The 11,884-nt window shown below is 41.3% G+C and overlaps 2 protein-coding genes across 12 annotated transcripts in view; one reads left to right on the top strand and one right to left on the bottom strand.

Moving 5' to 3' along the window:
- The first annotated feature begins 112 nt into the window (after positions 1–112).
- gmpr2 (guanosine monophosphate reductase 2) lies at positions 113–6,137 on the top strand. The gene is made up of 10 exons (XM_040045074.1): positions 113–226; positions 607–751; positions 1,024–1,143; positions 2,624–2,707; positions 2,802–2,975; positions 3,059–3,140; positions 3,397–3,503; positions 4,743–4,785; positions 4,876–5,035; positions 5,112–6,137. The coding sequence occupies exons 2-10, from the start codon at positions 665–667 to the stop codon at positions 5,299–5,301; spliced, it is 1,047 nt and encodes a 348-aa protein (XP_039901008.1). The 5' UTR covers positions 113–226; positions 607–664; the 3' UTR covers positions 5,302–6,137.
- A 2-nt stretch (positions 6,138–6,139) lies between these two features.
- Positions 6,140–11,884, bottom strand: part of si:dkey-183c6.9 (tripartite motif-containing protein 34) — a 36,184-nt gene continuing 30,439 nt past the window's right edge. For 9 of the 11 annotated variants that reach the window (XM_040045055.1, XM_040045057.1, XM_040045047.1 and 6 more), the window contains exon 3: positions 7,024–9,208. In XM_040045055.1, coding sequence (XP_039900989.1) covers positions 7,652–9,208 — 1,557 coding nt within the window. In that variant the 3' untranslated portion in view covers positions 7,024–7,651. Of the gene's footprint in view, positions 9,209–11,884 lie in introns of all 11 variants that reach the window. The other 2 variants (XR_005697716.1, XM_040045048.1) reach the window with 2 other exon arrangements.

The following is an 11,884-nucleotide window of genomic DNA, read 5'->3' as shown; positions in this document are numbered from 1 at the left end:
CAAATTTCTCACCCAAGTACCTTAAAAAATCCTTACGACATCAGTATCACATGACGTAAAGCGCAAGTCGAGTTAGTAGTTTTTACGTGCGTCGTCTCCTCCGAGCAGAAGCCCTTAAAAACTACAAGGCGGGTGCCAGCGGGTGTCCGCCACAATAAAGTTTCCCGCCAGTGGAGACGGAAGCTGAAGCGGTGAGGTTCGGACCAGATCTGTTATTTTCCCAACGGTAAGTACTTTGTTTTGGTAAATTATTAAAATGGTAGATAACTCACTCATTTTATTGTTATTAGCTCATGCTTACATGAACGGTCTGTGAGTGACTTCAGCTATTAACCCCGTTATGTGGTGTAACCTTGAATTTTGGCATCGGAGCTAAAACAGGACTCATTAGCTACAGAAGGACTTAGTCCATTTTCATAACGCAGTCCCGGATTTTCCCCGAGTCTCTTTTTCAGTCCTAGAAGGATTCTTGGCTTTTTGAGGGTCCCTCCTGACGTCAACTTTGAGCGTACCTGCTTACAGTTACTTTTATTTCATATACATGGCTGTATGAATGACAAAGTAAGGGGTGTCCCCTTAACATATGAACTTTCCTCTCTTTCATAGATCCGCACTGCTCCATCTTTTTCCCTGTTAGACCGGCTGCTGCTGCTTCTTTTCGGAAATGCCTCGTATAGAGAATGACATCAAGCTAGACTTCAAGGATGTGCTCCTCCGGCCAAAACGGAGTACGCTGAAGTCTAGGAGCGAGGTGGGTAATGCAGCTGTGCGCAGTTTCCACAGGAAAGCAGACTGACCTACATGCAGATGTTTCCATTTGCTAAATCATTAGCTATTCTTGGAAAGTGAGCACACAGGCCATGCGACAGTACTTTAAAAGGGGCACAAAATACAGTCTTGTGTGGCTCTGCGAGTCACCGCAAATCATTGATGGGTATTCCAAATAACTAAAATAAATGTTTTGCCAGCTGGTTGCATAAATTAATTCTTAAGTAATTTTTTTGGCCTCCTCATCTACCACAGGTTGACCTGATGAGGAGCTTTACCTTCAGGAACTCTAAGGGCAGCTACAGAGGGATCCCCATCATCGCTGCTAACATGGACACTGTGGGGACCTTTGAGATGGCTGTGGCTTTGCACCAGGTGCAGAAATGTTTGCTGTTATGTATTATTTCAATGAGAAGTGATTAAAGTAGTCCGAATAGAAGTAGGTGAACCTAAATTTATCTAAGCCATGAGTAATGTGAGTGCCAGTAATCCCTACATTACACACCTGAGGATGGGCACTGATTCTCTTACCTGTCCCTGCTGAACGGGGGATTAAAAACAGGAGGAGTCTGATGCCTCAGTTTAAATATTGGTGGCTTACATGTGGAATATTTCTATATCAATAGAATGATAATACAAACAACTGTGTGTTTGTTTGTATTATCTTACAATTCTGTTAACCTTCTCAGCCACAAAAAGATGACGACCACATCACAAACACACACTTTTTTTGTGTGTGTGTGTGTGTGTCATTCATTAATACTGCCCCTAATGGCCATCAGATGTCACTGCATGAGCAGTGTAAATATCAACAATTCTTTTGATTCCTCAGAGGCATCCGATGGAAGACAAAACACTGCTCAGTAGACCATTTAACACTTTATTTCTCTTTCACATTACTTCTAGAAGGGAGATGCGTCCTGCATGACACGTTGCCGCGGATCTCAAAATGGTGGTGCGCCCCCAACAGTTTTATTACAGAAGCTCTCTCATTCTAGTCTAAACAACAGTGTCCCTGTAACTTTCCACTAGAGATGGTTCCCTCTTATCTACATTTTCCCAGGCAAGTGTGAGCGAGAGTCTGCAGCTTTCTACTCCCCAAGGACACACGGTCTCATGCCTTTATTTTTCAGGGCTGTGTCCACTTAATACTACTCTGTATAACTTTATAACACTCATTATTCATTATTAATGAAAAGCATAGCATTATTGATGCACTGCAAATTATTTAATCCCAACAGCAGTGACACCACTTTCCTGTACATCTCAAAATAAACCATGCAATGCCATCTGGAAAGTGACTGAATGGTAGCAGCTTCATTATTCAGCATGACGGTGGTTTCAAACACACTGCCAATGAAGTTAAATATACGCGAATATAAAAAACACAGTGGATCACTATCAGCCATGGATTGGCCTCCTCAGAGTCCAGACTTCAATGCTATTGAAGCAGCGTGGGATCATCTTGACAGAGAACAGAACAAAAGGCAGAAACATCCAAAGAAGAGCTTTAAATGTCCTTCAAGAAGCCTGGAGAACTATTCCTGAAGACTACTTGAAGAAATCACAAGAAATCTGCCTCAGAGAGTTCAGGTTGTGTTGAAGAATAAAGATGTTCACACCAAATATTGACTCTCAAACTCGTTAGAATTGTGCAAATTCTTTTTTTGCCTTGTATTTTGTATGTTCATGCATTTTTGCACCGATAAATCACTTCACCTATTTCCCATTTTTCTACCAAAATATAAAGAAACTCTGGTGGCTCGAGACTTTTGCACAGTACGATAGGCTGTGTTCTTGCACTGCTGTATGTCTGCATGGATAACCGAATTTTGTTCTTTGTGTCTTCCTCCAGTTTACTCTGTTCACTACAGTCCACAAACATTACACGGTGGATGACTGGTTGGAGTTTGCAGAAAAGCATCCAGAATGTCTGGAGGTACTCACTGCTGTTTGAACCAGTGATTCTGACGAGGTTATTAATGGCGTGTTAACTGTAAGACGAGCCTCACTCTTCTGTGTTCGTCTCTCAGAGTGTGGCAGTCAGCACGGGGACCGGTGACTGTGACTTTGAGAAGATTTCGGCCGTGGTGGAGGCGGTGCCGCAGCTGAAGTACATCTGCGTGGACGTGGCAAACGGTTATTCAGAGCACTTTGTCCACTTCGTCAGAGACGTCAGGGAGAAGTTCCCTTCGCACACGATAATGGTCAGTTCCTGATTGTGAATCCTTTTAAATGCCCGAGGAAAACGACATTTCTCGGATACGTGCTGATTTTTATTTTTGCTCAGGCAGGGAACGTGGTAACAGGAGAGATGGTGGAAGAGCTGATCCTCGCCGGCGCCGACATCATCAAAGTAGGCATCGGACCAGGTGAGCCTTAAGGCACTCTGCAGATGATCTTAGCTCACTCACCGTGAGGTTATCTTGCATATTTTCTGCACAGGCATATTTAAATTATAAGAACATTTTCTATATTTATATAAAATTACCCACCTTGTTTACGTTCCTTTTTCTCTGCTGGTAGCTATTCATATTTGCCACCATGCAGTCAACGTTCATTTGCCACATAAAGACTCAACAGTGCTTAAAACTGCTGTTTCCTGTTTGGCTCCTCCTTCCTCTTCAGGCTCTGTGTGCACCACCCGCAAGAAGACAGGGGTTGGCTATCCTCAGCTGAGCGCCGTCATTGAGTGTGCAGATGCAGCCCATGGCCTGGGTGGCCACATCATCTCAGTGAGTGCAGTCGCGATGAGAAGAGTTTGAAGATGGCATGTTTCCTGTGTTGAAAGGAAGCACACAGGAAGTGGTCGAAGGAATAGAAATAGAAGTGTGTCTCAAACCACAAGTTCTATTTTTTATTTTTTTAAATCCTTTTGAATCAATAACGTATGCCATTAATTTGTGAGCTTTCTAGATGCACATGGTTGAGTTTTAGCTGTTTCTTGTATGTAAAATATGGGCAGTACATTATGTTATGCACTTTAAAACCATTGCATTCTTTTTAACGGCCAGCAGGGGGCGGTTCCTGTGGTCGAGTCAGATTTAATACATCGATAAGAAACTGCCCCTTTTTTTGAGTTTTTTCATCTGAGATCTCAGTAAACACTCTCCTAAAGTGTTTAAGGTCTCAGTTGTTGCTTAAAGTCTTATTTATTGTAAAATATAAATTTTAATAGATTTTGGGTATATTTATATTTGGAGTAAAATAGAAGGTAAAGCGGGGTGTCCTCCACCCAGGGTGGTTTTCCTGTGGTTAATAAGTGACTGTTGCAGCGACATGTGGCTTAACAAAAACAAAATAAGGGCTCAGTTCGAGGTTTTGAAAAGGAAGTGCGCAAAACAAGCCCCACCAATATTATGACTGATGCTACTGGTCGGTCATTTGAAAATCAGATATGAAAGTTTGTTTAACTTGTATAACATTTATTTCGTGGAGTTATTTATTTACTGTTTTACACTTTCCCCAATTGCTTGGATCAGCTGGTTGTGTTGCCAACCAGAATCCCCTCTGGTGCACATCTGCATGGTTCAAGAGTGTTTGTCCCGCCTCTCCTTTCCTTTTTTGAGCCAAATAGATAATATCAGCTGATATCCAGATCTGACCATAAACTCTCAAAGCCCATCAGTTCAGACTTGCATGCTCTTCATTATAACATGTTCTTAGTCTGTTTACCCTGATGATCATTTTATTGTTATTATTACATCTGTCTTTTATGTACTGTGTGTGTTTTCCACTGTTCCTGGACAGAGTTTAGACTCATTCTTGTCATCTAACAACACAAAATGTTCTGGACTCTTCCTTTAAGCCGAGACCTGTGAGACAGAAACTGACATTGATTTATCTTTATTTTATTACTCATGGGCCGTAGCCTGATGAAACTACTGACTGTAATTCCCAGGTCAGTGTTATTTGTTAGAGTTGTGCAGCCATGATAAAGTCACAGTCGTAACGCCTTGTTTGCTTTCACACAGGACGGGGGGTGCACTTGCCCGGGAGATGTCTCCAAGGCTTTTGGTGAGTTGCTGTGTTTTCAAAGAGAACTTGAACTCCAATCTTAGAAAGTATAACTAGCGTGAAAACGGAGTTTGTTTGTTTGGCTCTCAGGTGCTGGAGCAGACTTTGTGATGCTCGGTGGTATGCTGGCCGGCCACTCGGAGAGCAGCGGCGAGATCATCGAAAAAAACGGCAAGAAGTACAAACTGTTTTACGGCATGAGCTCCGACACGGCGATGAAGAAACATGCGGGAGGCGTGGCTGATTACAGGTTGGCGTCAGGTGCTTGGCTGTTAGAGGAAAGTTATTTAGGTGAGATGTCATTCATTCATTTTCTTTGCCTCCAGAGCGTCGGAGGGGAAGACCGTGGAAGTTCTCTACAAAGGTCCGGTGGGTGACACCATACGAGACATCCTGGGAGGGGTCCGCTCCACCTGCACGTATGTCGGTGCAGCCAAGCTGAAGGAGCTGAGCCGCAGGACGACCTTCATCAGAGTCACCCAGCAGCTCAACACCGTCTTCGGGAACGACAGCTGAACGTCCGGCTTTGCAAAGAAAGAAGCGGCGCCGGTTTGACTCCCACATGCCATTTGTCTGTTAGTCTGGTGTAAACTGAAGCGAGCAGACGTTTTATTACTTAAAAACATCATATTTTGATACTCGTTCTGGTAGTATGATGTTAACGTTCAGCGCAGCTCTAGCTGCGTAAGTTCCACTCTCTATAACAGAAGTATTTTCCAGCACACAGACTCTGGGTCTCCTCACACTCTGAATATTCCAGGTCTGAGTGTGTTTCCAGGTAGTAAGATGCAGGCTGCCTCTGCAGGCCTGCTCTCTCATCATTCCAGTGCAAACTCCTAAACGCCTTTGTCACTGACATATAAAATTATAGTAAATGTCTTAAATTATTTATACATCCTAAATGTTTCTGCAATTGCTGTAACAAAATTATAACATCGACTTGTTTTTTAGAAAACCTGTCATTCCTTTGCTAAAGCTTTGCACTTTAATGAGTTATACTTTCTATAAATGATCTGTTAGTGCAATGAGTACAATCTGGGAGCACAGACAGCATGTAGTAATGTAGTGCTGAACTTACAGTACAGATGTTATTGAATCTATTTGTACTTTTGTCTTACCTGGTTCAGCTGCTCCTGATCAATACCAAAGTTTGTTTGTGTTTCCTTTTACAAACGAGAGCTTCAAGTAGACTTACTGTAATGATTAAAGCCTTTAAATAAACTGATTCCCTCATGTTAGCTTCAGAAGTCCTTCAGTGTGAGTATTTAACAGTATTTAGTTTCACACAGTTCATTTTAAATTGTTCTTATGTAAACTGTTATTTTTTTCTTTGGCATATTTGAGTGAAGATTAAAAAAAGGCAGTTGTTATATTTCAAAAGTCACGTTACATTTCATCCAGTCAATAAAAACATTCCACAACTTCAAACTCCAATGACTTTGTTATTGATCTAGATCATTTACTAGTGTGTACACATGAAGCTAAATATTTCTGTTTACTTACATCAGTATCTTAGCCTCCTCCCATCAAACCCGCACAGGGATAAATGCACATGATCCAGTATGGAAGACACATGATTAGCCAAAGTGCCTGCATTGATAAAGCCTGTAAGCAGGGCCCAGAGGATATTCAGGGGTGGTCTTGAAGCATGCTGAAAGGTTACTTTGATACAAAAACATGTCGACTACCCCAGCTGTGAAGCAGTAACACATTCAATACCAGCAGATGGAGACAAACACTTTAAAATGGAAGGCTGGATAAGAAAACTGCATTATATTCAAGCCCCAGAACAGAATGACAGCATTTAAATAAAAAACCTCAAGTTTGCAAAAAGGCAGCTTTTATATTTCAAAAACTCACATTTGTTATGTTTCCATAACAAATGTGAGTTCTAGTTTATCCTCACATTTAGATTTGTGTGTTTAGGTATAACCTTTGTATGCTCAGAAGGATGAAACTCGGGGCCAGCGCCAGGAGCTTCCTGGGAAAACATGGTGGGAGTTGCTCTCTGCCCAGCCGCAGCCCGTGGGACAGAAACCTGTTGTAACTAAAAGATACAGAGAGTTGTGTGTGGAGGGGTATTAAAGAGGAGCTGAGACATCCCAAGGGCAGAGCTGGCATGAGTGTGAACTGTGATGTTTGATGTGTGTGTTGGCTCTCCTGTGCAGTAATATATAGCTTGATCACACCTCTTTGCGTGTTACAGACTTTATTTACAAAATTCCAGAACACATTTCATCCAGTCAACTGAAATGATTTTATTATTGATTAGATCATTTACAGTGTGTACACATGAAGCTAAAGATCTGTGCCACTTATATCACTTTCTATCTTAAACTGCTTCTGGAACTAATGGTAAACACAACAAACACGGGGATATAAGATAGTTCCAGAAGATGAGGCTGCACGTCTTCTTTGTTGGTTTCCTTTTATCCTCTCCACGCATGTCACAGAGAACAGTTTGTGGCTCTGTTCTTCTCAGTTTTGTTTGTATGCTGCTGTTAGACATGTTTTCCCAGCAGGAATGCCTCCATGAATGCAGTCCTTGAAGCTCCCTTGTAATGTTTGCAGTTTGGTTTAATTAACAAGAAACATTCGCAATGTCACAAATACAGAGTAAGCTGTCGATTATATTTAAGCAGCAACACACCAGCCATAATTTAGCACAAGAGTGTTGAATTTGCACCAATTATGATGAAAAACCCTACTCTAGACTACTTTTGCAAGTTTTAGCAGTAGAGAGACTTTTGCACAGCCAGCACCACATGTTCATTTACAGATAATCAGCATTTTAAGAGGAACTAAAACTTACATGGTTAATAAGAAATGTGGTGATGTGGGTTTTGGACAACAGCATGAGCATTAGTTACAGAAGTTCACAAAGCACCGCTGTGATTCGTGCTGCACCAATAATATTTCCACAAGAGCAGGTTGATTTGGAATGCATGGGATAAAAAGCCCCTCCATAATGGTATCCATCAGTAGACTCACCATAAATCTTCCCACATGAGCATTTCCACTGATTCTGATATTGTTGCTGAATTTGTCCAAATTTAAATGCACACTTTGACCCAAAGATCGATACATTTGTCGCTTCCTTTTCTAAACCCTGGAGACAAACAAAAGGCTTGAGGTCTGAGCTGGTAGAGCTGATTGTTACTGTGAGTAAGTTTATTCTCTGGTGCTGCCCGATCTTGCTGAAGAATGATAATGAGTCTGGAAAGCTCCACACAACTTCCACTATTGGTGGTCTGTTCATCTGTGGTTCCACATTTCCACCTGGAGTGTTGATCACTTGTTGGGAAACCTTATAATGCTGTTGGGGCGTTTCAATTTTCGGCATCCCAAACCCCATCACAGGTTGAGTTTCTTTCATAACCCAACTAGACTCTGTTGTGAGAAAGAAGAGCTGGTTACCTTGGCAGCGTAGACCATAGATATATCCATCCGTCATATTGGTTGCGTAAGTGTCGTCACATACACCGATGGTCCAGTCACAGTCTTTGGAAATGCTGATCACCCATCTCTTAAAGTCAGGAACAGGAAGTGTACTCTTAATGAAGAATAAGCAGGAAGAACAAAATTTCATCCACTGACTGTGGAAAACCTTCCTGTTGTCTTTGGACAGCGACATGCCAGGACCCAGAGACTGTGGCTCAAAGATCAGGTGTGAATCAGTGGGAACAAGCTCCTGGTGGTGTTCAGGATCAACCAGAGTCAGCAATGATCCCCAGAACTGAGACACTTGCTTCACCATCTTCTCCCCATTCTGTCTCATCTCCTCAACCAGTTTGTCCCGATGGCTGCCCGGCTCCAGCCCTTTACTCAGATCCACAGCTTTGGCTTTCTCCACATCCTGATGCACCTGAGAATACATCTGCAGGAATCTGAAGGTGTCCTTCTCCTTCTGTGCTGCTTCCAGGCTGCTCTTGCTGGTTTTCAGGGACACCATACGAGCAGAGACCGAGCTCTGGACGTTGGTCAGAGAGATGTCACGCAGCTTAGTCACAGCCTCAATCAGACGCACACTGCAGCGACCCAGCTTCCCTCTTTCACTCTTCTCCCACTTTTCCAGACTCACATTCTCATCGTCTGTTTTCTCCTGTAAGATCAGCTGCTCAGCTTTCAGCTTCTCCAGGAGCTCTTTGTGGGCTGTGGAGAAGGTCTTCATATTGTGTAGGCGGTGCTGGTCCTCAATGGCGCAGGAAACACACACACAGGTCATGTCGTCCAAGCAGTAGTACTCCAGGAGCTTGCCGTGCTGAGGACATTTGGTGTTCCCACATAAAGCCATGGGTTCAGTCAGAGGATGAGTCTGCAGTAACACAGGTGTGGTCAGGTGGGCCTGGAGGTGCTGGACACACATGGAGATCTCACACTTCATGCACGTCTTCTTTGCTGGTTTCCTGTCCTCTATACACATGTCACAGAGAACGGTTTGTAAATCCATCTTGATGTTTTCAGACATTTTTTAAAGCAGGATGTCCCGTTTAGATAAGTTAAAAATGATTCCTTGTTCAAGTTCAAGTCTTTCAAGTCCTCGAATTTTGCTCGTGTCTCTAACGCACTTTACAAAGAGTCTTTGTTGATGCTCTGATTCACACTGAAGGGGTGGGGTCAGACCAGCGTGACAGCTGTTTTATAATGGTTTAACTTAGGTTTAATTTCTCATGAAACTCCTACTTAATGTAGGAGGTGCCAACGAGTATGGAGGGAAATTTGCTAAAAAAAAAAAAAAAAAAGGGCTACACATGCGCATGATATGATCCAAAAAGGTGAACTAAGATTTACAAATGCTTGGATCGATTTTTGTTGACATCTGGGTGCTCCAATCCAGTGGCGGAGCGGGGGTGGCCTACTGGGCTTAAGCCCGGGTTGTTTTTTCAGAAGCCCGGGGTCTTTTGAAGTGTAATTTTTTCATAGTTAGATGCCTGGCTGACAACTGTATAAACCAAAAACTACACACAATATTCGAAGCACATAGTGCACACTGTGCGAATTTACGTCTGTGCGTAAATCCCCCCTAATATTGGTATGATCCGAGCTCAGGCACTAAGCGGGGCGGGGCAGCTGCTGCCTACGAGTGCGCTGTTAGAGAAACGCAGCCAGGCAGACAGAGGAGAACTGAATTTTGACCAGGTACCAAAGCAAATCATTCGTACTGTACAAATAATGTAAATATGACGGTGCATCACGAAAGATTGATATCAAACTGATCACTTGACCCATATTACGTTACTTGCTCTTGGAATGAATCAACAAATGGCGAAATGAAAAGCCGAACAACAACAATGCTGTTTCTTTAGAGAGTCTTAGCTTACATGTGTGTTTATTTCATATTTTCAGTTGTTTCCCTCCACGGCTAAATAAATCGGTTTCAGTAATGCACTGATATACAAGAATGGACATAAGGAGCTTCTTTCAAAGAAAAAACTCTGGTAGTATTTTATATATTATGCTTTGTATGTTGTTCAGTATATTTCTATGCAAAACAAGAGGAACTTCAATACACAGCAGTATATTCACAGTTTAAACCAGATATTTGCATACACTTTAGGGAAAACACAAGAACATTTTTTTACTGTACAACATCAATTTAGAGTAAACTTGTTTTGTTTTGGTTAAATAAATATTGAAATATCTTTTGAATTAGTTAAATGTCAGAATAAAGAGAGACAGAGCTGTCTATTTTTTTATCACTTTCATCAAATTTAGGAGTACATATACACTAAGTTTATTGTTAATTAATAAGAAAACTCCAGACGATTCCATTCTGAGCTGAAGAAGCTTCTGATAGGTTAGTAGAGTCCATGTGAGTAAATTGGTGGCACACCTGTGGATGCATATAAGGCAAAACACAGAGCCTGTTTCTGTGACATGGGAACATCAAGAGATGTCAACCAAAACACCAGGAAAAGAATTGTGGAGCTCCATAAGTGTGGCTCAAGTTTGAATACAATTTGCAATTAAGAAATACAGATAGAAAGTTAACAAATATGTTTTTATATTTATCAATCTAAAAAAAACCCATTTAGTCTGATTTGATGTTACAATTAAAAAAAGTGTTTTTATCTGAAGAGTACATATCTGGTTTCAACTGTATATTTGATGATTGTCAGCACAAAGAGGGAGAGAGAGGAGCAGAGATGGAACAAGAGCAGGTGAGACACACATGTTAGTCAAATGGTTGTTTACCAAAAGTATCACCGTATCACAGGTCCTCATGTATCTCGTACCTAGTGTTTCTTTTTAGGTTTGTTATTTTTCAAATTCTGTATTTATTAAGTTTTGCAGGCTTGTTTGCACAACAAGGATAAATAATTATATAAACTTTTCACAGTCTAAATAGTGGACTTTGGTAGAATTAAAAAATAAGTGTAGTGCAGGTCTATGATGATTTTTAGTGCTACTATCATCTAGTTCTGATTCTGGTTCTGTCTTGGTTAAGTCCTCAGTAGTCCTGATTTTGAACTCTTGTAGTCCTGTTTTAATTCCAGATCAGTTCTGGGTCTGGTTGAATTGGGGTTTAGTCCCTGTGTCTTAATACAGCCCCGACTTTGTTCTGCCTTGCTGCTTAATTAAAAACCTAGCTTAAGGTGTCCTGCATATGTGATATATTTTTTTCCTATATGAAGTCATTTTTTTTTAACAAAACTCAAAACAGAGCCTTTTAATCTCAGTCATTTCTACCCCCCCCCCCTTTGCACTTTGTACCATTAAAACAAAAACTGAACAGGTGGAGTCAGACAAATTTCACAGCATAAATATGGATGTGTCAACACAGAGACACCCACCAAAGTTTAACTTGCAAACACACTTTTGTGATAAAGTAGAAAAGACATGGACTTATGATAAAAGCAAAACAAATGACGAAATTAAGGCAGCGATAAGGCGATGATAGTTTAGCACAAAATCTTATCATCTGTTTATCCTGAATTCACATTTTCTCAGTTCACATGTATCCATGTTTTTGCACAACTAAGACCGCATAATCATTTTGATGCAAATAAGCATAATCACTAAACAAGACAAAGAAATCATAATATTCTGGTCATAACAGACAGGACCTGCAAATGTATGTGATTAAAAATGAATAAAT

Source organism: Simochromis diagramma, unplaced genomic scaffold (genome assembly GCF_900408965.1).
Source record: "Simochromis diagramma unplaced genomic scaffold, fSimDia1.1 OVJJ01000590.1, whole genome shotgun sequence".
NCBI lineage: Eukaryota > Metazoa > Chordata > Actinopteri > Cichliformes > Cichlidae > Simochromis > Simochromis diagramma.
The sequence above is the reverse complement of the archived record's forward strand: the minus strand, read 5'-3'. Positions and strand labels throughout refer to the sequence as shown.

Excerpts from the sequence above, each read along its gene's own strand:
- gmpr2 (XM_040045074.1), top strand. The coding sequence starts at position 665 with ATGCCTCGTATAGAGAATGACATCAAGCTAGACTTCAAGGATGTGCTC. Across the intron at positions 2,708-2,801 it reads AGCATCCAGAATGTCTGGAG|AGTGTGGCAGTCAGCACGGG; the intron begins GTACTCACTGCT and ends TTCGTCTCTCAG. Across the intron at positions 2,976-3,058 it reads TCCCTTCGCACACGATAATG|GCAGGGAACGTGGTAACAGG; the intron begins GTCAGTTCCTGA and ends ATTTTTGCTCAG.